At 41.1% G+C, this 24,419-nt stretch overlaps 1 protein-coding gene and 1 long non-coding RNA gene across 7 annotated transcripts in view; one reads left to right on the top strand and one right to left on the bottom strand.

Annotated features, from left to right (window-relative positions):
- Positions 1-24,419, bottom strand: part of SDCCAG8 (SHH signaling and ciliogenesis regulator SDCCAG8) — a 226,102-nt gene that overhangs the window by 73,659 nt on the left and 128,024 nt on the right. For 4 of the 5 annotated variants that reach the window (XM_045796100.2, XM_045796075.2, XM_045796092.2 and 1 more), the window contains 2 exons: positions 9,043-9,170; positions 6,859-6,967 (listed from right to left, as the gene is read on the bottom strand). In XM_045796100.2, the coding sequence (XP_045652056.2) occupies positions 6,859-6,967; positions 9,043-9,170 (237 nt within the window). The remainder of the gene's footprint in view (positions 1-6,858; positions 6,968-9,042; positions 9,171-24,419) is intronic. The other variant, XM_045796111.2, reaches the window with a different exon arrangement.
- LOC123791384 (uncharacterized) overlaps positions 1-24,419 on the top strand; it is a 31,545-nt gene that overhangs the window by 4,596 nt on the left and 2,530 nt on the right. Inside the window, exon 2 of one of the 2 annotated variants that reach the window (XR_006779369.2) lies at positions 21,906-23,242. This is a non-coding gene — a long non-coding RNA (uncharacterized LOC123791384). The remainder of the gene's footprint in view (positions 1-21,905; positions 23,243-24,419) is intronic. The other variant, XR_006779368.2, reaches the window with a different exon arrangement.

A 24,419-nucleotide genomic window follows, 5' to 3' on the forward strand; every position in this document is an offset into this window, starting at 1 on the left:
TACCATTTTATAATTAAAAAATACTTTTTCCCCTTCCCCTTAAAAATACTATGTATATTACATATTAATATGGATTATCTCTAGGTGTCAGAATTAGGAATTTTCTAAAATTTATTTTCCTTTTCCATTTTTTTTGAATTTCTAAAATGGACACATATTTAAGACAAACAATAAAGTCATTTCAGCTGCATCTACTGTGGTCATCCTGTCACAATACATGTAAATCACACCACCATGCTGTACTTCTTAAACTTGGACGGTGATGTATGTCACTAATTTCTCAGTAAACCTGGAAAAAAGATTATGAAAATCACTCTGATTTAGGAAAAAAAATCATGAAAAACAGAAGGCACTGGGAACAAAATTTTCAAAATTAAAAAAAGGACTGGGAACACAGAAAAAATGAGACAAATGAAGATGAGACGCGTCATTTAATGAAGTGCTATCCCCCCTCCATCAAAATTCCCATTAAAAACACACGAGGAATATGAAAAATATTCACAGAGGAAGAAACAGAAACAGGCAATCAACATTTATAAAATACTCAATTTCTGCTATTATTCAAAAAAATGCGTAACAAAAGCAGATCCCAGTTGAATATTCAGTGCGTGCTTGCCTACTCTCTGTCAGATAGCAGAATCCATCCTGTATATTAATGATCGCAATTAATTCTTCAGGGTAAGTGTTTATTTCCTTTTCTCTGTGAGGTAAATAGGAGGTTTAATGACTTGCCTGAGGTCACCCAAAGGGTCATTAGCCCAGCTCAGATACAAACACTGGCCTCTCCAACTCTACAGGGGTTGTCCCACCCACTGTGCAATACTGCCTCTCACTTTTTCTTACAAATTTCACCTCTCTGTGTCACATACTGATGTGGGTACACGTATACTGAGAATTTAGTGTAATACTTGAACAAAGTCATCCACGTCAATAGCCTTAAAAGGGTTCGTATTATTGAAACAGAAAAAAGACAGGTCAGAGTCTTTGGACCCGCAATCCCCTTTTAGGCATTTCGACTAAGGGAATCATAAAAAATTCAGAGTAATGGACAAAATTATTATTGTATTATTCATAACAGTGAAAAACTGGAAACATCTTAAATGTCTAATGAATTATTATACATACGAATGATTCAATTAAAATGGTTTCCAGAGTAGTGATGTAGACAAATGTTCACCAGATATCAGTAAGTGAAAAGCAGGATACAGACTGTGTATACAGTGGCACTCACCCACCAGGCGAATGTATGTGTCCATACACACTTACAACCACACGCAAACTCACTGCAAGGAGATACATCACAGATGAACGTTACCGCTGGATGGTAACGTCATAGGAAATTTTTTTTCTTAATTTTTCTTTCTAGTTATAGCCAAATGCCCTACACTGGGGATGTCTTACACGACCACAAAGAGATAAATGTTATTTTGTAAAATGCACATTAGTATCAGGTATTTTATTGCTATAATATTTTTTTCTGCTTTGCATATTTTTGGGTTTTTATTTCTCTTTGTTTATTATGGTAATTTGCCTTCCAACTTGCAGTATCTGATAAAAATTTGGCAAATGTCCATGGACATCATCATTAGTCTGTCTAGGGCCCACGATATAGTCAAAGAACTAGTAGTTTGCAAAGCTCGGAGAGTAAACTTCAGCACAAGTTTCTGTTGGTTCCAGATTACCTCTGTGGCACGATTATTCCAGTGTCATATAAACGAATAATTGACTCTAATCCATTTTTAGAGAAAATTTAGATAATTTCTGGCTTCACAGAAGCATGAACTTTTCCCTGCATTTTTATATACCAGTTATACTGTGTAATGGCATTTGCATGAAGTATAATATTTTACTACTACAATTAGGATTACAGTGATAATTGCTTTTTTAAGGGAAAACCTGACCCCTTAATTTTTTATTCTTTTAGATTCTCACTTGACTTTTGCTGACAATTAGCAGAGGCCAGTATGAGTCCCTCCTTGTAGAATATAATTTTTGTAGCATCCCAATCTAACATCGTCTAAACATGCGGGGGGGAAAAATAGTTCAACCGGGTGTGTGTTCTTTACTTCAATTAAACTCACACAGTTGGATACTGGCTGTTGCCAAAACAGTAATATAATTTATACATTATAGTCCACACAGTAAAACTACACTAAAAGTCATTTAACAATATTTATAACACCATAAAATACAGTGTTAAAATATATGAACTGCAATATGTACCAAAATTATAAAATTTGTTTCTCATCATCAGTGATTAAAACCAGGATCATTGCTCTAGCCTCAATACCCACAACCCTGGTGACAGGTTAGAATTCAAATCTTAATGATCAATTTACAATTAACAAGATAGAAGTGAAACAAATTAAACCAACCATTATATATAACGAGACCCAATGGACTCCCATTGTTCCTCTTAATTACAAAACGCAAATCACAAATACACAATGGGCTGTGTTAGACATCAATCCGCAAGCCTAGCAACCCAGAAAGTGACAGTGACAGGAAAGAAAGAAGAGACGCAAAACCACCACGTAGACCGGGGTTCTGTGCTCCCTGCTAGCCTGTCTCTCCAACGTGCGCCGAGGGGCCGCACCCCAGCCCAGGCTTGATCGCCACCCTCCAGCAGCCAGAGGCTCACGCCTCCCAGCGCCCAGCACTTCTCAGCTCTTCCCAGGCCTCGGTCAGAGCCCTGCAAACGGCACTGCAACCATTTCACTGCTGATTCATCCAAGCCCCTGCGGAGAGGGAACACTTCCCTCACTTTGATAAAGAGAAATCCCAGTTGCACCAAAGATATTTCAATGGCCCCACTTACCACCCTCAAAAACAACCCTAGGACTTGTAATAAGCTCCCAGGGTCCCGGGGAATAAAGACGAAAGGGTAGCTAAAGTTTATGAGAGCATCAACTCAAATCAGCCAGCATGCCTGCCTGGTGCCAATTAAAAGCAAAACGGAATTAATTCTCCCGTCTCGTGGTCAGAAACGAGCTATATCAAATGCACAGAATCGGCAGTTCATTTTTAGTTCGAAAATGGGACGTGCCATTCACAAACCCTGGAGTTACAGACACCACCCAAGCAGGGTGGAATGCGGCGCGCAGACAGTCCCACGCTGATCACTGGGGAGGGCGCGCAGACAACGGAGCTCAAGGCGCTGCCCCTGAGCTTGGCACTTGGGGAGAAAACACATACACCAGACACACTCGGAAGGACCCTTCCCGAACACCTGCACGGGGCAGCCTAGCCTGAGGCTGGGGTAAGGAGTCAGAGCCTAAGGCACGGCGAGCCCAGACTCAGCGTTCCTAGGGACGGCAGGGGCTCTGGTCAAACGGCTAGATCCGTGAGTAAAAAATAAAGCTAATAACAAATGCTGTGAAGCCATTTGGTTAGTATGGGGTTATAAATAACGTGGAACTCTGAGAAATGTCCCGAGCAAGAAAAGGGAGCTACAAAAATTGTTCTCGATTGTTGAGAAATACAAAATAAATAGACCCACTTTTAAGAAAAATTTTACTGTCGTACTCTGAGGAAAAGCCGGCTCAGAATCACCCTGCGGGGTCATTATTGTGGACACTGGACTTCCCCAGTGACAACACTCTAGGAAGCTCAAAAAGCTCCAAGACTTTCCTCACTTCAAAGCACAGGAAAAATCATTTATCCCCAAAGTTTAGTACAGGGTGCACGGAGCTCCCGAAGGCTTCCCCAGGGCTTCATAAATTTACAGTCTTTATTTAAAAAGAACCACTCTGAGCCCTTCAAGTTATACAGGTGAATTCAAAGCAAAAGGTCATGTCAAAATCCAATGATACATTTTGTATGAATTTTGAAAATGTCGTCCTCTTCACAGAGGGAGTCAGAGGGAAAAGAGACACTCGGTGGACAGGAATTAAAGTCAACAAACAGACAACGAACCTTAAAATCACAGTTTACCGTACTCTACCACATCCTTGTGAGACACACAAAATGAGTATTTTGTAAACTTCAGGGGCTCTTAAAAGTTTTAACCATAATCGGTAACAATTTTTTGAGTGTTTATGATTGCCAGGCCTTAGTTTTGGATCAACTTGCAAAGCGACAGTAGATGGCCTTATTTTAATTCTTCAGATTTACGAAAGAGGCCAGCTCAGAGCAGGACTCAAAACACCACCAGACCCACAGTTTCCCGATCCTGCTTTGCTTTTACAAAGGTTTTCCTTGTGATACAGAATTTATGTCTGTCAGAATGGCACTCGGAGCCTCCCTGGAAAAGACAGTAATAGTTGGACGGAAGTCACATCCAAACTGCCGCGGTCAAGGCTCTGGAAACTATGCCGTCAGCATGAGTGCTTACACTTCTGCGTGTCGAGCACCGAGCGAGGCGCTTTACACACGTGTGTATGTGTATATGTGCACCCGTGTATCTCTCAGTATTTCTTATCCCCACAACAGTCCAGCAACAGGGTTTTAGAAATGTTTTAGGGGCGCCTCCGTGGCTCAGTCAGTTGGACTCTTGGTTTTGGCTCAGGTCGTGATCTCCGGGTCAGGCTCCGCGCTGAGGGTGGAGCCTGCTTGAGATTCTCCCTCTCCCTCGGCCCCTCCCGCCCCCCCACATATGTTCTCTCTCAATAAATGAATAAATAAATAAATTAAGTAAATTTTTAAAATGTGCATATTTTAGAGATGGAGAAGCTGAGGTTTGGAGATTAGGCAATGTACCCAAGGTCATGCAGCCAAGTGGCAGAGCAAGATTCGAACCTTGCTCCTTCTGAATTCCAAAGTGCTTTTCACTGCACCCTGACTGTCATCTACACAGGAACAGGTTGGGAGGAGAGTCAGGTCAGGATTCGAGGGGGTAAAACCATACTTGTTTCATTCAGTCAGTAAGTAGGTACTGCACGCCATGCGGGTATCAGACAGACAGAGGCACATTCAGTTGACAAAGAGCGGTCAGGAACTGGAGGAACCCGAAGCAAGAGAAGGTGGAGGGGGGCTGAGGCTCAGTCTCACTAGATCAGTACAGGACAAATGGATAGATCTAGAGCAGAAGAAACGGGGCCAGGGACGCAGGGCACAGGTTGCCCCACGCTCCCAGGCTTACCCTCACATGACAAGCATGCCTACTTCTCCATGGGAATTGAAGGAATATTTTTTCTTTCCCAAACTTTCTTACCATAGCTGCTTTGGCCTGGATTTTCTTTGGTAGTAGATGGAAGATATTACACTTCTTACAAGAAAGATCATAGGCCTTGGAACTAGAAATATCTAGGGTAGAACTCTAGTTCTCCCACTTCCCAGCTATTTAAACACTGTGAGTATTGGTTCCCTCACATGTAATTCCTGTCTCAAGTTGTAAGAATTAATACCAAGCATACAGTACCTCCATCTCTTTTTTATGCTGTAATTTCCGGAATTATGTCTCCTTAGAGAGCAAGATAATTAATAATCGATCACAAAGCAATCTTCAGATAACACAATCTTTTAAGTCCCAGATCAATGTAATTTCTTCTTAAACTGTATGATCCAAGTTTTTTGTTTGTTTGATTCTAACAAATTACTTAGTTTTGGGTTTATGTGAGGCAAATAAAATATTTCGAAATAGCAGGAGCTACTGTTAATATATTATGAGGGTCTCTCCTGCAACAAAATCATTTGGGTTTCCTTGTCAAACTTCCTGAAAATATCTGGTATTTTGGCACCCTGAGCTTTTTCTCTACGCAAATAAGATCTTTAATTAGTATTTGCTAAGAAGGTCCGCATGTCAGAGCGCATTCTGGGTGCTTTATAAAAGCCTCTGTCTTCCTGGGAGCAGGAAGAACTGGACTCATCAGCCCTCTGATTCCCCAAAGGATTCTGGGATATGGATTCCAACAGCTAAGCTACCTCACTGATGCAGGAACCCAAGACAGGGCTCAGGAAACCCCTTCTGAATGAGATTCCTAAGTCAGGAGTTTGTTCGCTGAGCTCTACTGCTTGCTCTGTGTAGGTCTAAGTGAACCTCAGAAAAATAAAGACGAGATCTACAGGTTATTTTTCCACTAGGTTGTAGTTTAATGGGACATCTAATATCTAGTTCGTTTACGTGAGTGATGCCTTTTATAGTTCAAAGTGATTCTGTCCAATATCATTCATTTACAAGAGGAAAGCACAGTTCAAGCAGGTCAAGTAAAATCTGTCTGAGGTAAGACAGTGACGCTCAGAGCTGAGATGAGAATGCAGGCTCCTATCATTTAGAGCAGAAAATCATTCATTCATGGAGATAATCTGATTAGAAAATGTGCTGAAAATAATTCACGAAGATCCCAATCAATGTATTTTATAAAAGGGCAGCGTACCTACAAAAGGAATGATAGCTGTTCTAATAAAACAAATCAATTTTTGGAGAATGAAAGGATGGTTTGGGTTTATTTATTTTCAAGTATCACCTAGTTTCATTTCTGTAGATACGCATTTCATCTATTATCATTTGACCTAGAGAGTTTCTGGGTGTTCGTGGAGAACTGTGCTAACAGATTAAAATGTTAACTGTATTGACATAAGACTTTAAAACTGCTTGATTTATCTGAATCCTTTGTAAAATATTTGCCATCTTGACCTTTGTGTTCTGAAGTTTCATAACTGTCGATTCTGAATGTTGAAAAAGTCAAATAATAGTATGTATTCAAAATCATGAAAAAAACAGCAAGGTGTCTGTATGGACAATTAAAAAATTGTACATATTAAGAAACTGTCCATACAGAGGAAACATTTTCACAGGAAATACGTCAACACATATTTAATTTTGACATGAGCCTCAAATAGTGGAGATGCAGTTTTTTCAGAAAAAATGACAGTATTCATCCAAACAGTACTCCGAAAGTATTGTATAATATCACCTACCTGCTTTTTTTAGAGATCTGCTCCAGTTTCTCGGCTAATGCACAGCATTCTTCCTTTAACTTTGTCAAAAATGTATTCTGGGAGGTCAGCAATGAATACTGTTCATTTTCTAGAAATAACAATAAACCCCCCACCAATATAAGATGTTTATGGTTGTAACTCTGCAGGGCTTCCAAATGTAGACTGGTAACAGTGCTAAGACCACTACCCCTTTCCTAGAAGCCACAGGACAATTTCAACATCCAAGGTCAAAGGACCACTCACCTGGCAAGACACTACATCTTGGGAGGCATTAATTTTTCTAATAATTACATCCCGGAAACAGTTGTGATCATACCAGCTTGGGGTGACGTTTTAACGTGCTGATAAACTGTCAGATTATCTCAAGTGGAGCCATGGATGCTTATATCTTTGTAATATGCAAGATATTATATTTTTATTTTGACAATTTTACTATCAACAGTGTCAAGAATGATCACAACTAGATAATTCACAACTAAAATAACGGAGGAACTCTGTTCTATACTGTAATTCATACTTTATGTTTCGTATTTGCCCACATATCTCACTAACCCAACCCCTCGTGTATACTTCTTTCATAACGATGTAGAATACATCATCTTCCCTAGAATTTGGATTTCACTGTCAACAGTATGCGCTTCACTGAAGATCTGGTCACAGGAATTGAAGAGAGCGTAATATTTTTGTGCAAAACAGAAGTGTTCTTAAGGTGCTCTTAGCCGTTAAATCCTCTCACGTAGCACTCGGAGATTCTGCCCAAGACTCCTTGATCACTAGAAGCTTGTGAACAGGAGGGAAACACTATTTCTTCCCGAATTCCCTCCTTTTGCTTTTAGTGGAAAAACATCCACTGAGTCTGGAAAAACGCGGAACGGAATCATGTGAGTCGATATGACATCTGCCTCTTTATAAGCAAATAGATGATTTAATGACTTTTATGTTACCATTTTTCACCTATAGGATGAGCAATCATTTTTTTAGCCCGTCTTCAAATACAGTGCACATGAGATCATGTGAAAAATTACCGTGAAGTGTCAGGTTTAATAAGCCCCTTTATTTCTTTCCAATTTTAGCCGCTGACTGGTAAAAAGCATATAGCATACAAAGCAAAATAAATCAAGGCACTCAAAATTAAGCAACACTTTTCGGCAAGAGACAGGATCAATTAAACTTTTGTTTTAATAGTACAATCAGCTCAGAGTATGTGGTGTGGAATTATAATGACTGACACGGTCTTGTTTTGACTAACACTGTCTGTGAACACACAACTCAAAAGTGAAAGGGGCTACAGAATGCTCTGGGTGAACACATCCAACTGGTTGCTTTGAACAAAAGTGCATTTTACTTTCAAATTAAAGGTAAAGAGTTACTGGCCAACTCCGTCTGCAAAATAGCACCAATGTGATGAAAGATGGCAATTTTTAGCCAAGCTGCCAGCTGTGGTCAATGCCTTGTATTACTGCATTTTCACAGCAGTTTGAGAACTTGAAGAATGCAAAGGATTAAACATCGCTCTCGATTGGGCTGGGGGGGGGGGGAGGTGGGGAAATCATACAAATGCTAAAAATGTTCGAAGCTGCAAAGATTAAATAAAGGAACATATCAATTTGGAGCCACTGAATTACATCCAGCTGCGACAGTGAATTAAGAACCGATTAATGGCTAAAGCTTTTCTCCAGTTTGGATGCTGAAGCAAACTCATTAGGCTTTTAGAGTAGCTATAATGTGTGTACTGTGGGAACTGTTCAATGCTATTCAGGAGACTCTAACTGTAAGCTCAGAGCATTTCCCGCCGAGCTTCTGATGCTATTTTTTTATATAACATGTGTGCCTGAAAACCCAGCCAAAAACAAGCCCTTTGTTTTTCTACTTTGTTGTGGTCTCTCTCAGCTTTACGTTTCTTGAACACAGGTAAATAAACTCATAATCCAGATGGTGCAACAGATGTGAGAGCAGCACTCTGAAATCAACAGACAGTGGGCAATACTTTCCATTTTCTCTTTTAAACGCTAACTAATATGTAATTCGGAATCTCCGGTGTAGTTAGCATCTGCTCCCTTCGGCCAGCCAAAGGTTACAGGTGTTCCTGATGTCATTTCACAGTAAGGCGTGGGCCTGCCTTGTGAGCCAGTGCCCAGGCTCTAATCTTTCCCTACCACCTACCAGTTTGGTCATGCTGGGCCTCCATTTGCTGTATCTTCTGTGTCAGCTCCTGCTCTCTTTGCTGGGCCTGAAGGGCTTGGGCCTTTGCTTCGTTGCTGAAGCTCTGCTGAATGCTATCTTTTTCCAGTCTACAAAGCAGAGAGGAGACAGACAGAAATGTAATCTACAGATGCAGCAAGCCCCACCATTTCCCTACAGAACACGGAGAGCTGACACGTAGTAAACTGTGGAGCCGAAGAAGACAACAATCTTTGTCAGACCCCCGCCTCCCCCCTCCGCCCCCGTCCCCCACCCCCTCCCACCTTCAACCCCCACCCCCTCCCCACCGGGGGGAGAGCCAAAGGGCCTTTCATGCTGTGTTCAGTACATGCCATATTCAAGATGGACTAAAGTATATGACTTTAAAAATCAAAAAATCGTGACATCTGAATATTGTTATTTTGTAACTTGAAAACGCAAACCTCCTTTTCAGTAAGACTACAACGTTCCGGGCCACCATTTCGTGTTTTATCTTTTGAGTGGTCACTATTTCCCACAGATCATGCGGTTCTACAAATGGCATGGATCAATACAGCAAAACTTAAATTCTTGAAACTCAGGCTTTGTAGACCACCTCTGCTTTTTTCCTCCTCAATTGAAAATGGCATCTCAGATAGAATGTAGGGGATCCTATTCAGAAGCAAGGAAATGATTCTGGATGTTTTCCTTAAACATTTCCACACATTAGGCCACGTAATGGGATTATAAATATGAATATGAAAAGGAAAACTTTCCCCCAGCACTTCCTAATATGACCCCTTTCCGGTCACGTTGAGAGAAGTTGCGGGATGAGAACATTTCCCAGTCCAAGACAACGTCCCAGCCCGCGGTGATGGGGTATTGGCCCAGTGAGACAGGTCATCCGCCTGGGTCAATACCCCATCGCGGGGGCTCCTACAGAAAGAAACTGCTTGAACAATCAGAATCTGAAGAATGCGCAGGATCACATTGTGACAGCGACGCGGACACGGCACACACATTAGGTTGGTTCCTCTTACTCTAAATATGGGTAAGTGAGCTGAGGGTTTCCTTTAATTATCTGGCTTAGTTATGTCTAACTCCTTATCTCCTTGTGGGCATTTCTCATCCGTGCTGTTTTAGTTTACTAATTGAGATATTTACTGCCTTGCCTTTGCCAAACTAAAAATAAACAATTCCATAAAGCTATCACTAGTAGTCCACATACCGCTGTGGAGCCTCGATTCATTGGCTTCTAATTATAAAGCAACATAAGGAAAGTCTGTATCGAAATTGGTCAATGCATGCGGTAATGCTGTGGTGTAAAATTCCAGAACAAAACTATACCCATACCTCCCTCAAAGGGAATCATCAGGAGTCCACGCTAAATGCAAAATAAGGTCCCTTCTGGTGCTTCTCATAACAACACCCCCTTGGACCTACTCCAAGGTCTCCCCTCACACTAAGTTCCAAATGGATATATTGCAACAAATAGATACATGAGGCCACTTTTTGCCTCCCCAGTCCCACCATGAATCTTCTGCCCGTGGATCGTGGATCGCTGCATACGTCTCTTTGTTTTCCTGGGATGTCTCCCCCCGCCCCCCGCATCCTGTTCCACCCCACCCCCACCCTCACCCCGACCCCGGTCCCTCTGCTCAGCGTCTACTTCTCCTTTAAGGTCTGCTCAAAATTCTCCCCTCTCCTTCCATTCTCTCCTAAATTAAGTATTCTTTCCTTGGTGACCTTACTATACATTGTAAATGGATACATCCTACTAAGATGGCATTTATCACACTTGACTTATTGCCTCTTGTCATCTCTGTCTCTCTAAATCCAGAGCCTGGCTCAGGATTCACACAGGAGAAGCAGGCAGTGAATGCTTAATGAATAGGTGTTCTTAGACCCCTGTCATTGGGGGAAGGGAGGATGCAGTCTTAGTGAGGCTGCAGAATCTGCTCAAGGCTAGCACGAGGAGGCAAAAAGCTTCTAGACATGTCAAAAGGAAGAGTGCCCGGAAGAGAGCGGCTCCAGGGGCTCAGCGAGCTAGAGATCGTGCTGCCGAAGGAATCATCCTAGAAAGGGCACTGCGGACTCTTCCGCTGAGTAACCACCCCGAGGTGAGACCCCTGATTATAGGCAGGGAGATATGGGGCTCTGAGATCCCTAATAATGGGGGAGCTGTACAATGCACTGCTCGAAACCAATATGCATTGGAGAGTGAAAAGGAGCGCTACTGATAATCATATCAGGACAACAGCCATACCTGGGGCTACCCTTTACACACTGGGGCTATGGTTCTCCTACACAAAGGGGTTGCCAGTCTCAACATCAATTTTTAGCACGAGAAGCTGCCTGATAACTGATATTCTAAATTTACTGTAGAAAAAAACACTACTGTTATTGTAGTTCTCCTTATAAAGACAATTTAAGAAAATGCACTACTGAGAGCCTGAGTGGCCCAGCTGGTTAGGCATCTGCCTTCAGCTCAGGTCATGAGCCTGGGGTCCTGGGACTGAGCCCCACATTGGGCTCCCTGCGCAGCGGGGAGCTTGCTTCCTCCCTCTCCCTCTGCCCCCACTTGTGTGCAAGCTCTCTCTCAAATAAATAAATAAAATCTAAAAAAACCCAATGCTCTACCAACAAATGTTGATTTATATACCAAGTTTTGTTTCTTGAGTCCTTCTCTAATTTTTACTCTATTTAAGAAACTACATGTTATTTTATAATTTTTAATTGAGGTATAATTGACATATAACACATTAGTTTCAGGTATACAACATAATGGTTTGATATCTGTACATAGTATGAAATGATCACTACCAGTCTAATTCCTGCTTTTTTTCATTGCATAAAAACACGGCCTGTCTTTGCTTTCCTATTTCCTCCCTCCAGCCCTCTTTCCTCCCGAGTTGCCTTCTCCCCTTGTAGGTTCTTTCTTAGTAGGCTTTTTATAAAACCTTAGAATGTTAGAACTGGAAGGGAATCTCAAATCTGTTTAATCAAATCCTCTCATATTATAGCCAAAGAAAGAAACAGGCTCGAAGGTTACAATGTAAGTGATATGAAGGCAGAGGTGGGATTTGAAATATTCTGATTTAGGGAAACCTATTTTATGGCACTCCAGAGGTAATACAATCATGGATTGAAAGAATAAAAACCACTTATGTGTCCAAGGGAGGGATGAGAGGAGAATCCAAATCAATTTGTTTAATATTTATCCTAACTCTATTAATAATGTGAAAGACACTCTGCTAGGCACTGAGTCAAACAGAGATAAATATGGCATAGGCCTTGCTCCCGACACGGAATTCAAATGGCTAAAATAGGAAGTAGAAGGTGGAATACACCATAAGAAGTCTACAAGGGGAAAACGACCAAGGCAAAGAAAACAGAGAGGACAGTCCCGGCTGCGTGTGAGAGCATCACGGAGGGTAGCTGAGTTCGTCTTCCCCAACTGGTTTTCTTTCAGTTCTCACAACACTGACGATTTCATTTAATCGAACTTGTAGTTAGCCATATTTTATAAACTGGAATAAAAGCAATGGCAGTAAAGAAGAATTTCTTGGTTGTGCTTAAAATGAGGCTGAAAGATTTAGTCATAAGAGCTAAAAACTGGAAACAATCTAAATGCCCATTAACTGCTAAATGGATAAAGAAATTGTGGTATCGCCTTACAGGGATACTAGGAACAGTAGGAATAGAAAGGAACAAGCTACTGTAAGTATAACACATGGGTGAGCCTCAAAAGCAGTATGCTTCGTTAAAGAAGCTGGACGCCAAAACAGATTGTATGATGTCATTTACATGGCGCTCTAGAACAGTAAACACTAGAGGACACGCAAGTGCTGCCAGGACCTAAGGACAGGGGGTGCGTGTGAGGGAATAAAGGGGCATGAGGGACATTTGGGGTTGACAGAAGTGTTCTGTATTGAGATTATGATGGTTCCACCTCTGTGTATATTTCTCAAAATATTTTTCATTGCACACCTAAAATCGGTGATTTTTATTACATTTAAATTTACCTCCATAGAGCTGATTTTAAAAAGGAGCAAATCCATTAGAATAGGAACATCTACCTTCTTCTCCAAGTTATTCACAATCACCGGTGGCCACATGTGGGCATGTCCATGTTTTATTGATGACAATTAAGAGTTGAAGGGAGTACACAAGCACTAGGATAGTCCTCAAACATGGACCAAGTACGCATAGAGGTGTTGTCACTCCTTTTTTCCAATTATAGTTCTGGTTGATTATATTCTCCAAAAATGTCTGCAGTGATATTTACCATCCCATTAAAGAAATGGACTGAAGAATTCATTCCATGTTTTTGATCCTTTTCTATATCATTTATTATTTTAAATCCTGCTACTTTAAAACTATGTCAGAGCAAAAACGACTTACTAGATTTTTTCAAGGACATTCTAAATTTTATAGCTACACTGAGGGACTAAAAGTTTTATCAGTGAGACTGGGAAAGGGACGCCTGGGTGGCTCAGTAGGTGAAGCGTCTGCTTTCAGCTCAGGTCATGATCCCAGGGTCCTGGGATCGAGTCCCACATCAGGCTCCTGGCTCAGCAGGGAGCCTGCTTCTCCCTCTGTCTGCTGCTCCCCTTGCTTGTGCTCTCTCTCTCTGACAAATAAATACAATCTTAAAAAAAAAAAAAAGAGTCTGGGATAGAAATGATGAAAGCTTCAAGTCTAACCCGAGAACGGGGACTACAGTGGCAGTGATTTGAGGCACCAATCCCATCTGACATGTTTCTAGTCACCTTTTCATTGAGGGCTGAAGTTGTGTTAAACATATAACCATTTTGGTTAAAAAGCGTTTCCCTTTTAAAGTACAATACGGAGAGCTTTGTGACAGTAGAATATTGGTATGACGAAGTTATGAGTCCCTTTATAACATGCTTCCTAGCCAAGAGCCATTCCTGATGGAATTATAGAGAAAAGCAGCAGGGAGGTATGGGCATTATTTTGAGTTAAGACACATGATGTCCACGTGTCCCAACATGGGCGATATTATCTGCTTAATGTCACTGGTGTGCTATACAATGTTTAATAACTGGTCTCCGGGGGGGGATTCCTTATTTGTAGTGTTTACCAATTTTCAATGTAATGCTTCTACTATGGCCTGTTTCAAGCTACCAAAGTGACATCACTGAACACAGAGTTGGGAAGAAATACACACAGTTGGCCTTCATAAGCTGGCGTGGGCTAGCCCTGGCACACCACTGGTTAGGTGGTCTCTCCCAGGCTTCTCCACTGTAAAGTTACTATCTCCTTCTTTGAAATTCGTAGGTAATTTTGTTGGGAGATGCTATGACCATGTTAGTAAATACCCTATGCCTCATAAAATTCTCCTCTACAGGTTTTACACCCAATGGTGACTCTTCTACTCTAACATTTTCCCTTATTTATTAGTTAACATTGTGCTGTAAGGAAGGGCTTTCCTTTCTCTCCCATTATTAATTCATTGATATCAGCATGGAGTCATGGATTCTTATTTTACTCAGTGGGCTATAATTGATTAGGCCCATTATTTATTTTTTTGTTCAACTCATCCTAGATTTGGCCAGTGTGAACCCCTTCAAGCTATTTCCTATATTATATCTCTCTATTATTCCTATGAACTTCCTGGCTTTCTATTCCCACCAATATGTTCCAGGCTCGTCTGGTACTATCCTTGTACCAGTCCTGCAATCAGCATTTGTCCAAGGAACTCTCCTGCCTTTTAGTGGAGAATGGTATTTAGAAACCAAGATCTGTCATCAGGTGGTGCACACTGCTACTGAGAAGTCTGTTTCTAGGTCACCTTAGTAGACAGAACCAGGATGGGAATACACATATAAATGTATAAATATATTATTATAAGTATTTTTCCACATATGTTTATATTAATAATACATGTACATTCACACTGATCTTTCCAATTCTGATCCAACAACATAGATAGAACCTAGTCTCCCCTCTTTCCATCACTATAACTTTCCTCCCCAAAAATGAGAAACTTGGCTCCCATTATCTTCAACATATTTACTCATTTGTTCAAACTTACACAGTATACACAGAAAGTACTTTCAAAATTGCTTATCTACTGTGGAAAGCATATCTACTGTGGACTAGAATTAAATATTTGCTTACAGCTTTATTTACTTTGTGGTTTAAAATTTTTTTTTGTTTTTACTTATTCTTTTTTACACAAATGCATACACACCATTTTCAGCTGACTTCCTTTGTGTTCTGGAAAATTACATCTTGAGAGGAATAGAATATAGTAGAAAACTCACACAGCTATAGTGTCAAAGTACGGCATTCACTTTCTTATTACTTGTGTGGCCATGGGCAAGAAGCTTAATTCTTTTAATCTTGGGGTTCTTCATTCAAAGAGGGCAGAAAAAATCCTACCTTAAGGGATTAATAATTTTAGTAATTATTTATGAATGTTTACTATAAGCTAAGCTCTTCACATTTATCCTTTTATTTAATCCTCATACCAACCCTCTGAGGTAGACTCTCTTATTATCCTTACTTTATAAGTGAGGAGCTGGAGGCCTAACATGGTTATATTACTTGCTCAAAATCTCCTAGTTATTAAGGGGCATAGCCAGGAAATCCAGGCTGACCTGACTCTAAAGTCCATAGTATAAATCTCTATGCTTCACCTCTTAGTTTATCAGGGGTGCAGAGAAATGAGAAAAGGTTAAAAAGATAACCAGATCATTGAAATAATTCCATTATCCTTAAGTATGTTTCTTTTAATACTTATATTATCCATCTTGATAGCTGAATTCCAAGATAGTTCTCCCTCTCCATTTCCATTTGTCCCATATGTTATTGGATCACCTCCTCCTACAGTGACACTATCAGTTAGTTGTATCCTCCTTAAAGAAATACATTGACTTTTATAAAAACATTGAAAGGCACACAACTACATCTCTGACCTCAAGCTGGTCAGAGTCCTAGAGAAGATAAGACACGCACATGTTATCTGAAAGGGAAGTCCCTAAAAACTAGAGACCTTGGTTTTGCTCACTAATTTATCCCAAGAGCCTGGCACGGTGCCTGGGACATAGCTGTGTGGTCAACAAATATTTGATGAATGAACAAACAAATGAATGAATGAATAAATGAATGACTGTTTAACGATCCTCCTGTCTACTGACTGGAAGAGAACAGGATCAGATAATCCCTGTTTTGGCCAACAATTTAGTTTAGTTTTATACTGTTATGGACAATAACAACAAAATAAAAACAACACTAAAATTAGTAGACAACATGATATCTCCTGTGTTTGACAAGAACACAAAATCCTGTACTTGTTTACTGCTAACAGGGGCTATGTTCTCGTATTTGGGCAAACGTAGAAATACTAGGATACAACAAACCAGGATAAAAAAATATAAGAGGAGTAGCTTTCAGTAACCCCTACTTCCTCAAGTACACAAAAAACCCCTAATGGCATCATACGTATTTCCTAGAGTAAAGTATTTCTATTTTCTTCACTGCAAAGTGTGTCAGAATTTTAAGTACAACGTTGAAAGATGAGTTATCAGATTAGAACATGAGTCACTTCTAGGAAAGGAAGCAGAAACAGAAAGGAGATCAACGTCTTTCAAAGGAATAAACATAAAAGAAAGGAAATAATTAACAAAACAGCCCTAAAAATAATTTGCTCTCCAAAAGTGTTCTCTTACAGTATCTCCAAAACAACTTGAAAACCACCCATCAAGCAAAGGAGGCCGTGCTTGCCGAGATGCTGCCTGCTTCTCTTGCATTGTGTGCGCGACTCGCATTTACTTCAGACAAAACCACAGAATCTTACCAACTCAGTGTCCTCCCCACATCTGTGCTTTCTGTTCTGCAAAGAGCACTCAAATGCATTGACCTCTCCACTCTTCATACCAATTCTGGAAGGCAGTGAGATGGAACAGTTAGCCCTGCGTGACAGCAGAGACATCTCAAACCCAGAGAATTAAAGATATTTGCTAGTAGTAAGTGGCAGAGCTAGAACCGACACTTGTCTTCTCGCTTCAAGTTCAATGTACTTCCATTCCATGGCATTGCCTCACATGAGCGGCTTCGTCAGACTCCTACTGCTCAGCCATTCAACAAATACTTCAACACCTACTTTGTGCCAAGCACAAAAGCGTGGGGATGCATCAGTGTTTAAGACACAGACCGCGACCGTGCCTTCAGAATTCATGGTGAAGAAAACAGAGAAGAACGAACAACTGAAATAGAATGGGAAATAAATACAAAACTAGGGTTAAAGGCCTGCTATCATGCAGGATGATGGGACAGGAGTTGGAGAGTGGAGAGTGACTATATAGTCAGGGAGAATTTTAGGAAGCTTAAAAAATTAGAGGCTGAAAATGAGTTGGAATTAGCCACCCAAAGAATGAGAAGAATCTTGCGACAAGTGAAGTGGACAGCGTGTGCAAAGATTCAGGGAGGAGAGATAACCCAGGTGCCTTTGGAACATTGCAAACAGCCTTGGCACGACCGAAGGGTGGCATATACACGTTGCAGGGTAGAAGCGAGCTGCTGGTAGAGGGAGATTGGAGAAAGAAGAGTCTGAAGATGTAGGCAGGAGCCAGAACAGGCAGCTATTTTTAAGGACTTCATCCTGAGGGAAATAGGGAGCCAACGTAGGGTTTTAAGCAGGGGAGTGTTGTGATCACACTCATGCTTCAGAAAGATCACTCTGGCTGCAGTGCGGGAACAGATGGGGAAGGGACAACATTAGAAGCAGGGAGAGCACTTATTACTACAGCAATAGCAAGAGCAATTTCTGAAACTGTTTCCTAGACGTGGTAGCTGCCATAGGTAGACACTGACACCGAAGCACCACCAAATGCAGGTTTCAGCAATTTTCACCCTTAAAGCATTTCGAGAGCTCAGAGGTCTCTGATGCACACGTGACTGTAAGTCTAGTCTATTTCATGATACCATGGGCCCAGTTCACCAGACCAAAGAATAAGCACAAATATGCCACTGCATAAAATAAACTAGATCGTGATTTTGCCTTAGCATCTTCCTATTGTCAAAATATCCATATTTTCCATCTCTGACCCTTCCATGTAAACTGATCACTTTGGTTCATTCCTGCCTTTCGTCTCCAAAAAATGTGAGTTTATCTATATAGTCCCTATAAGTCATCCTTCTGATGAGTAACTTCAGATCGGATATCAGTAGGATCAATATATATATTCACATTTCTGTAACCTGTCAATGGATATGCATCACGGTCAAGTTGTGATACCACTGATTGAAAAAAGTTTCTATTTTACTATTAAAATGTTTTTGAAATTTATTTCTCAGATCCGTTATTAAATGAGGAATGTGTTGGTTGCTTTGCAGCTACTAAGTTTATTCAGAAATAGGCTGTAGGGGCACCTGGGTGGCTCAGCAGTTGAGTATCTGCCTTCGGCTCAGGTCATGACCTCAGGGTCCTGATCAAGCCCCGCATCAGGTTCCCTGTTCAGCGGGGAGCCTGCTTCTCCGTCTCCCTCTGCTGCTCCCCCTGCTTGTGCTCTCTATCTGTCTCTCTCTCTGTCAAGTAAATAAGTAAAATCTTTAAAAAAAGGCTGTAATAGCAAGAATTACAATTATTAAATACACTTTATCGTATCCTATTTCTCAAGCACGATAGTCATGCTCCATTTAGCTGGGATGTTGGGAGATGAGAAGTTCCACATGAGAGAATTTTTCCATGCATCGGACCCCCAGAAATCTGAGCATTTACAGTAGAAATATGTCTAAAATATATATTGATTATGGCTCTGCTTCCTTGAGCAAACTATACCCAATGTAATCGACTCCACTTGATAGTTAAGATCATAATGTCAAATGAGCAAGCTCCACTTGCTGCTACTGTTGCCCCTGCTAGGAAGCTCTTGGGGCTCACTGCTCACCCTCGTACCTTCAGGTGCCCACCACCAGTGCCTGGAAACAGAAGGCACTTTGGAACAGCTGCGGCATGAAAAGTCTCAGATGCTGCTCTCGAGACCCAGAAAGCAAATGGAAGTGTATCGATCTGCTTCTTCTACTTTTTTGCATTGGTTGTTTTGGGTCTGAGCTGTTGCCATGAGTTTTGTTCTGTTTTGTTTCTTAAAAGTACTTTCTAACTTACATCTCAGTTTATAGCTATGGGTCAAATGGCTGAATTTACCAGAACTCTGAGTTTACATGGGGAACCGCTGTAATAAAGACAGCAGAGTTTTCATTGTTGCTGAAGTGCTGTGTTTTGGGTCAAACACTCAGTATGTTTGTACCTAGGAATTAAGATTGTGTTCTACTGACTAACCTTGGCTTGCTAACAAAAATATAGTTCCTTCATTTTTAAAACTTGACTGAGATCTCTGCAAACTTTCCATTTTTTTGCACGGGATTTTGGAGCTGAAAAGCACAATTATATTTACAGAAGAGAAAACCAACTGAGGCCCAAGTGTCCGGATTCCCATCTCAGTGTTATTCTCACTCCTCCACATTAGAGGGGCATCTTCCTGCCATGGGACTGAGGTCATTTTCCTCATGAAAACATCTTCCCTTGGAGTCATTTTATGATTTATCCTGATTTCTACCTGGCTGGAACACATGCTTATAACTATTCTTACCTACCTTCCGAAAGGGTCCTTCTCTGCAGTAACGTAAGTGTGTGTTGGGTTTGCTTCTTTCATGGACAACAGGCCATGATGCTCCCCATTCCTATGGCTACAGAGCTGCCCTCTCTGTTCCCGAAGACCTGCTTCTGCCTTTTAAATCTACATTCAGACTCATTTCTACAGGGCAGCCTGTTCCGAGCTTACCCAAATGGGAATTCATGCCCCGAGGAAAGGAACATAAGCAACTAAAATCCTTAAGGACCTCTAGAAGCAACGTGGCGCTATTGGCCTTGAGGCCTCAGCACAGAAGCCCACTGCCAGCAGGGCTGGGTCACCCATGTGCACACAGGAGCCAGAGGTTAAGAGCTCAGACCTTGGTGTCAGCTGGATTTGGCGTCAGAGTCCCAACGTGTTCACTTACTAGCTGGGCACCGCCAGCAAGTCACTTCTCCTCTGATTCTGTTTTCTCAAATGTGAAATGGGGTTAAAAATGTACTTCTCCTTCAGAATACCGGGACATTGTATGTAAAATATACTTAGTACAGCACGGGCATATCCTGCGTTCAAAATATTAATCAGTACCACTCTTATTCTCATTATTATTTCCTAGAAGATGACTATTCAAAGTGTAATGATCCATACAATTATTTCAAAGACTCACAAGCTCGAAGAAAGAATAAAAAATGTCCTCAATTTCCTGAAAAAAGCCATATGGGAGGAGTGGTATTCTACAGTGGATGTGAGTTTGGGCTTTAGACACACACAGACTAGATTTGGGCCCTGGCCCCGCCAGGCACGTGCCACGTGCTGTTGGACGGGACCTCAGTCTAAGGTCATTTTCTCATTTAATGAAACGATGTTATCTGGATACGTGAGACGATCTATATAAAGAAACCAGCAACATCCGGCCCAGACCACCATTTGACAAAGGTCTAAATTCAACTCATGCCTGGCATCTAGTTATTTCATTGTCGAATTTATCTGCAACAGCTATAAGGTATAAAGGCAAAGGGGGGACCGTAAGATAGGGAGAACGTACTCTCGGGGGCTGCTGGTAGGCTAGGAGTTCAGCTGCTCTTTGAAGAATGACCAGTAAATGGCAGCTTCCTCTCTCTGCCTCCCCCTCCTGCTCAAAGTGGCAGTTCTTCAGAAAAGGACTAATCAAAGACAGGCCTGGCTACTGGCTCCAAAATTACAGAAAAAGCTGACATGATTTTCTTGTTTTTATAGAATGACTCCAGTCCTTGTAGAAATAGAATTCAGGGTTTATGCTCAGAAAAACTGACTGCATCCAGACTGGGCGTTGAGGGGAAGCTGGGGAAAGTGAACACAAGAGCCTAGGGCTGCCATGGTTTAGACAGCAGCCACTGGCCACATGCGGCTGCCACTACCTAACACGTGGCTAGGCTGAAGTGAGAGGTGCTGTCTGTGTAAATAACACACACTGGGCCGGGGGTAATTAGAAAAAAAAAAAAAAGAAAAAAGTCTCAATTTATATTGATTACATGTTGAAATGATACCATTTTCTATATTGGGTTAACTAAGCTATTAGCCTTAATTTCACCTGTTTCTTTTTACCTTTTAAAATACGGCTATTTGGAAGTTTTTCATTAAATATGCGGCTTGCACATTGTGGCTCTCCTTGTATTTCTATTGGACAGTGTGGGTTTGAGCATAAGTCCTTTGTCTACTTCCCCAGGGCAGAGAATCATTTTTAATCCCGATGGGCCACAAATCAAAATAACCATGTTGCCAAAACCTGCTAACTTTCGATGCCTCGTGAAGATATCAAATCTCACAATTTTTTACAAAAAGCAAAAGCTATTAAAATAACATTTTTTTTTACCTTGACAAATTTCTCATTTAAGTTGGCCAGTCACCACTACTTGAAAGGAGAAATAGAGGAGAATTCTGATAGAAAATGAAGAACAGCGAAAGCTGGAGCACTTACCATATTACACAAATATAAGCAATAAAACCTTTTTTTAAAAAAATCAGATCTGTTTTGAAGCACCTCCCAAAATACATATGCAAAATTAAAATTAAATTTAAAGCATATTAAAAATTATTCCACACAGCCAAGCTGGCAAATTATAGAAAAATATCCAGTTATGAACATGCATTAAGACTCCTAATCAGTAAATGTGCGTACAGTTGGAAAATCTTTAGGATTTAATAGTCTTTCTGTAATTGTTAAACGGCAATAACAGATTCCCTAAGAGATTTTTCCTCACAGATTTCTTTTTTTTTCCCCTACAGATTTTTGAATCTCTGGTAATCAAGCTTGTATCATTCATTCCTTCTTTCTGGTAAAAAACAACAACAACAAACTAGCACTTTCAAAGTTGATCAAGAGGACCACGCAGTCGTATCAGTCAATCAGCGTGTCAGCCAGTTTGATAAACTGTCCCACCGCCTGCGAGCTAATCTGTTGTCTTTGTCGTTCTCACTTACTGCAAAACATAGTCTGCACTTTGTGGAATTCAGATAAGCCAATGAATGGTTTCAATCCTCTACAAAAATTGCTGGAGTTTGTTTGTTGGAAGAAATGGAATTCAAGAACCCAGCAAGGGGAGGGCTGGGTGGGGAAGCCAGGACCACACACTGCAAGCCCTCGGAAGAGTCATGTTCCAGCCATCGTTATCACTGCCACATCATTATTTACAGAAAATCTTACCAATAGAAGCTGCTGGAAATAATGACAAATTATAGGCACCTCCAAATGTATTTACAGAAAAATTAACACATTAGCAGTGCTCCACTTCTCGACTTCTAGAGCTTACTATCCACGAGTTGCTCCATTTCTTCAGGATACAGGAAGGGCTATACTTAGAAGGGAGGAATATTGGGATAGCAAGAGTTGAAGGAGAGGAAGGTCTATTGCAAGTCTGATTTAGGGGCCCAGACTTTGAACCTGTGCTAATAACTCCTGGCAGAAGGTTTCCCGAAAGGATTTACATCCCAAAGCATCCTGGTATTTTACTCTATGCAATCTTGTTCTGAGTCGAGCTTTGAGAGAGGTACCTAAATCTGACCAACTGACCGGTATCTAGTTATTTGCCAAGAACGACTACCATATAAAGTCCCAGTTGGAACGGTGAGGTTGAAAGAACCCAGTGTAACCTAACTCTGGCACAGCTGACCGTTCAAGGAATGGCCAGAGACGCTCCCCCACGCTTTAGAGGACACAGTCAACCTAAATGGAAAGGTACCCACCCACCTGCTGTCTGCATGAATGGAAGGACTGGGGAGAGGAGTTCCAAAGGTACCGATAAGAAAACAAAAACTTCCCATATGGCAATTTTCAATTATCCTACCAGAAATGAATTTAGATTAATTTTTCCCAAAGTGTATTCCTAAAAACCTGATTCCTAGGAAAGATACGGAGATTTGATAGAAGAGTTTCCATAAGTCGTATAAATTTGGAAAATGGTTGAAAATGAAATCCCTTTCCAAGAGAGTCACAATGTGCACTAGTTAGCATTTCAAGGCTCTGAGAAGCCCTACTGGCAAGAACCCTATTTAATTCAACTTTCCAAAAAGGAACTGATCACAGAATTGATTTTCTCACAACACCCACCATCAGAGGCAACATAGTAAGTGTAATAAATAAACCTATCCTGGAGCCTAATTGCTTGAATCCCAACCCCACCTCATTGCTAGTGCCGTGACCTTGGTCGAGGTAGCAACCTCCATCCACCTCAGTTTTCTTATCTGTAAAATGGGCTCATGGCCGAATCTACCTGAAAGGGTCACGTGGAGACTAAGTGAGTTAATGTGAGTAACGTGCCCATCAGGGAGTAAGCAGCGTGTCCAGGGAGCTATCCTGACCATTGTCCCCAGGAGGAGTGTTTCAAGAAGTGGTCACTGTTTGTAAGTTACCGCTCTTTTGTTTCAAGAACTAGTAACCGCATGGAAAAGTCCAAAAAGAAAATTGTTTTTCCTTTCAGCAACAGGTTGTGCAAGACTCCTACAGAAAGATTTTAATAGGTTTCTTCCGACAAGTCATGTTATCACTGAATACCAGGAGTGTGTAATGTGGAATACCAGGAAGAGTGCTAGGCTAAGAGTGAGGAGATGGAGACTGCTCTCTCAGCTTCCGCTGAAAAGCCGTTGACCTTGGGCAAGTCACTTAGCATCCCTCACCGCAGTCCTCATGTATGATAAGGAGGGCTGGACTCGGCTTGTTTCACTAATTTGTTCACTCACAGTGATCTGAGTTAAGGAATATTCATAAATATAAATACTGTTTTCCAGATTTTATACACACACACACACAGGTAAGTTATTAAAGCTACCTTATCCACCAGGACAAAGAAGGATCACGCCCACTTCATCGAGAAAACCCTGTAGCGCCTAGTAGAGCTAATGTCAAACGAATGCCTATTTACTAGCAATCGACCCACTATCCCCTCATTCAAAAAAAATTACAAAACCCCTATGACATAGGACATGACGCTGGGGACAGCTAAGTTCACATATTTCTGGAAAGCTCTGAGTTGCAGCTCTAAAGAGCCTGCAGTTTAATTTGTGATGTAGCAAATGATGACTAATTGTTTCAGTTTCTTTTCCAACCTTTCAATTTGTATCCCATAACTCAGGTGAGTTTCGTGGTATTATTTTACACAGCAGCACTACACTAGTTTTCCATTTTATTATAAAAAGGCTCCTATATTGTTATTAAAAGGATTTTATAAAGGTGTTCAGGAACTGTGATGGAAGAGATGGGAAACTCAGTACATTACAATTAAAGCAAGTATGCTCCAATCAACT

This window comes from Ursus americanus, chromosome 2 (genome assembly GCF_024610735.1).
Source record: "Ursus americanus isolate L20-20 chromosome 2, mUrsAme1.1.p, whole genome shotgun sequence".
Classification (NCBI taxonomy): Eukaryota; Metazoa; Chordata; class Mammalia; order Carnivora; family Ursidae; genus Ursus; species Ursus americanus.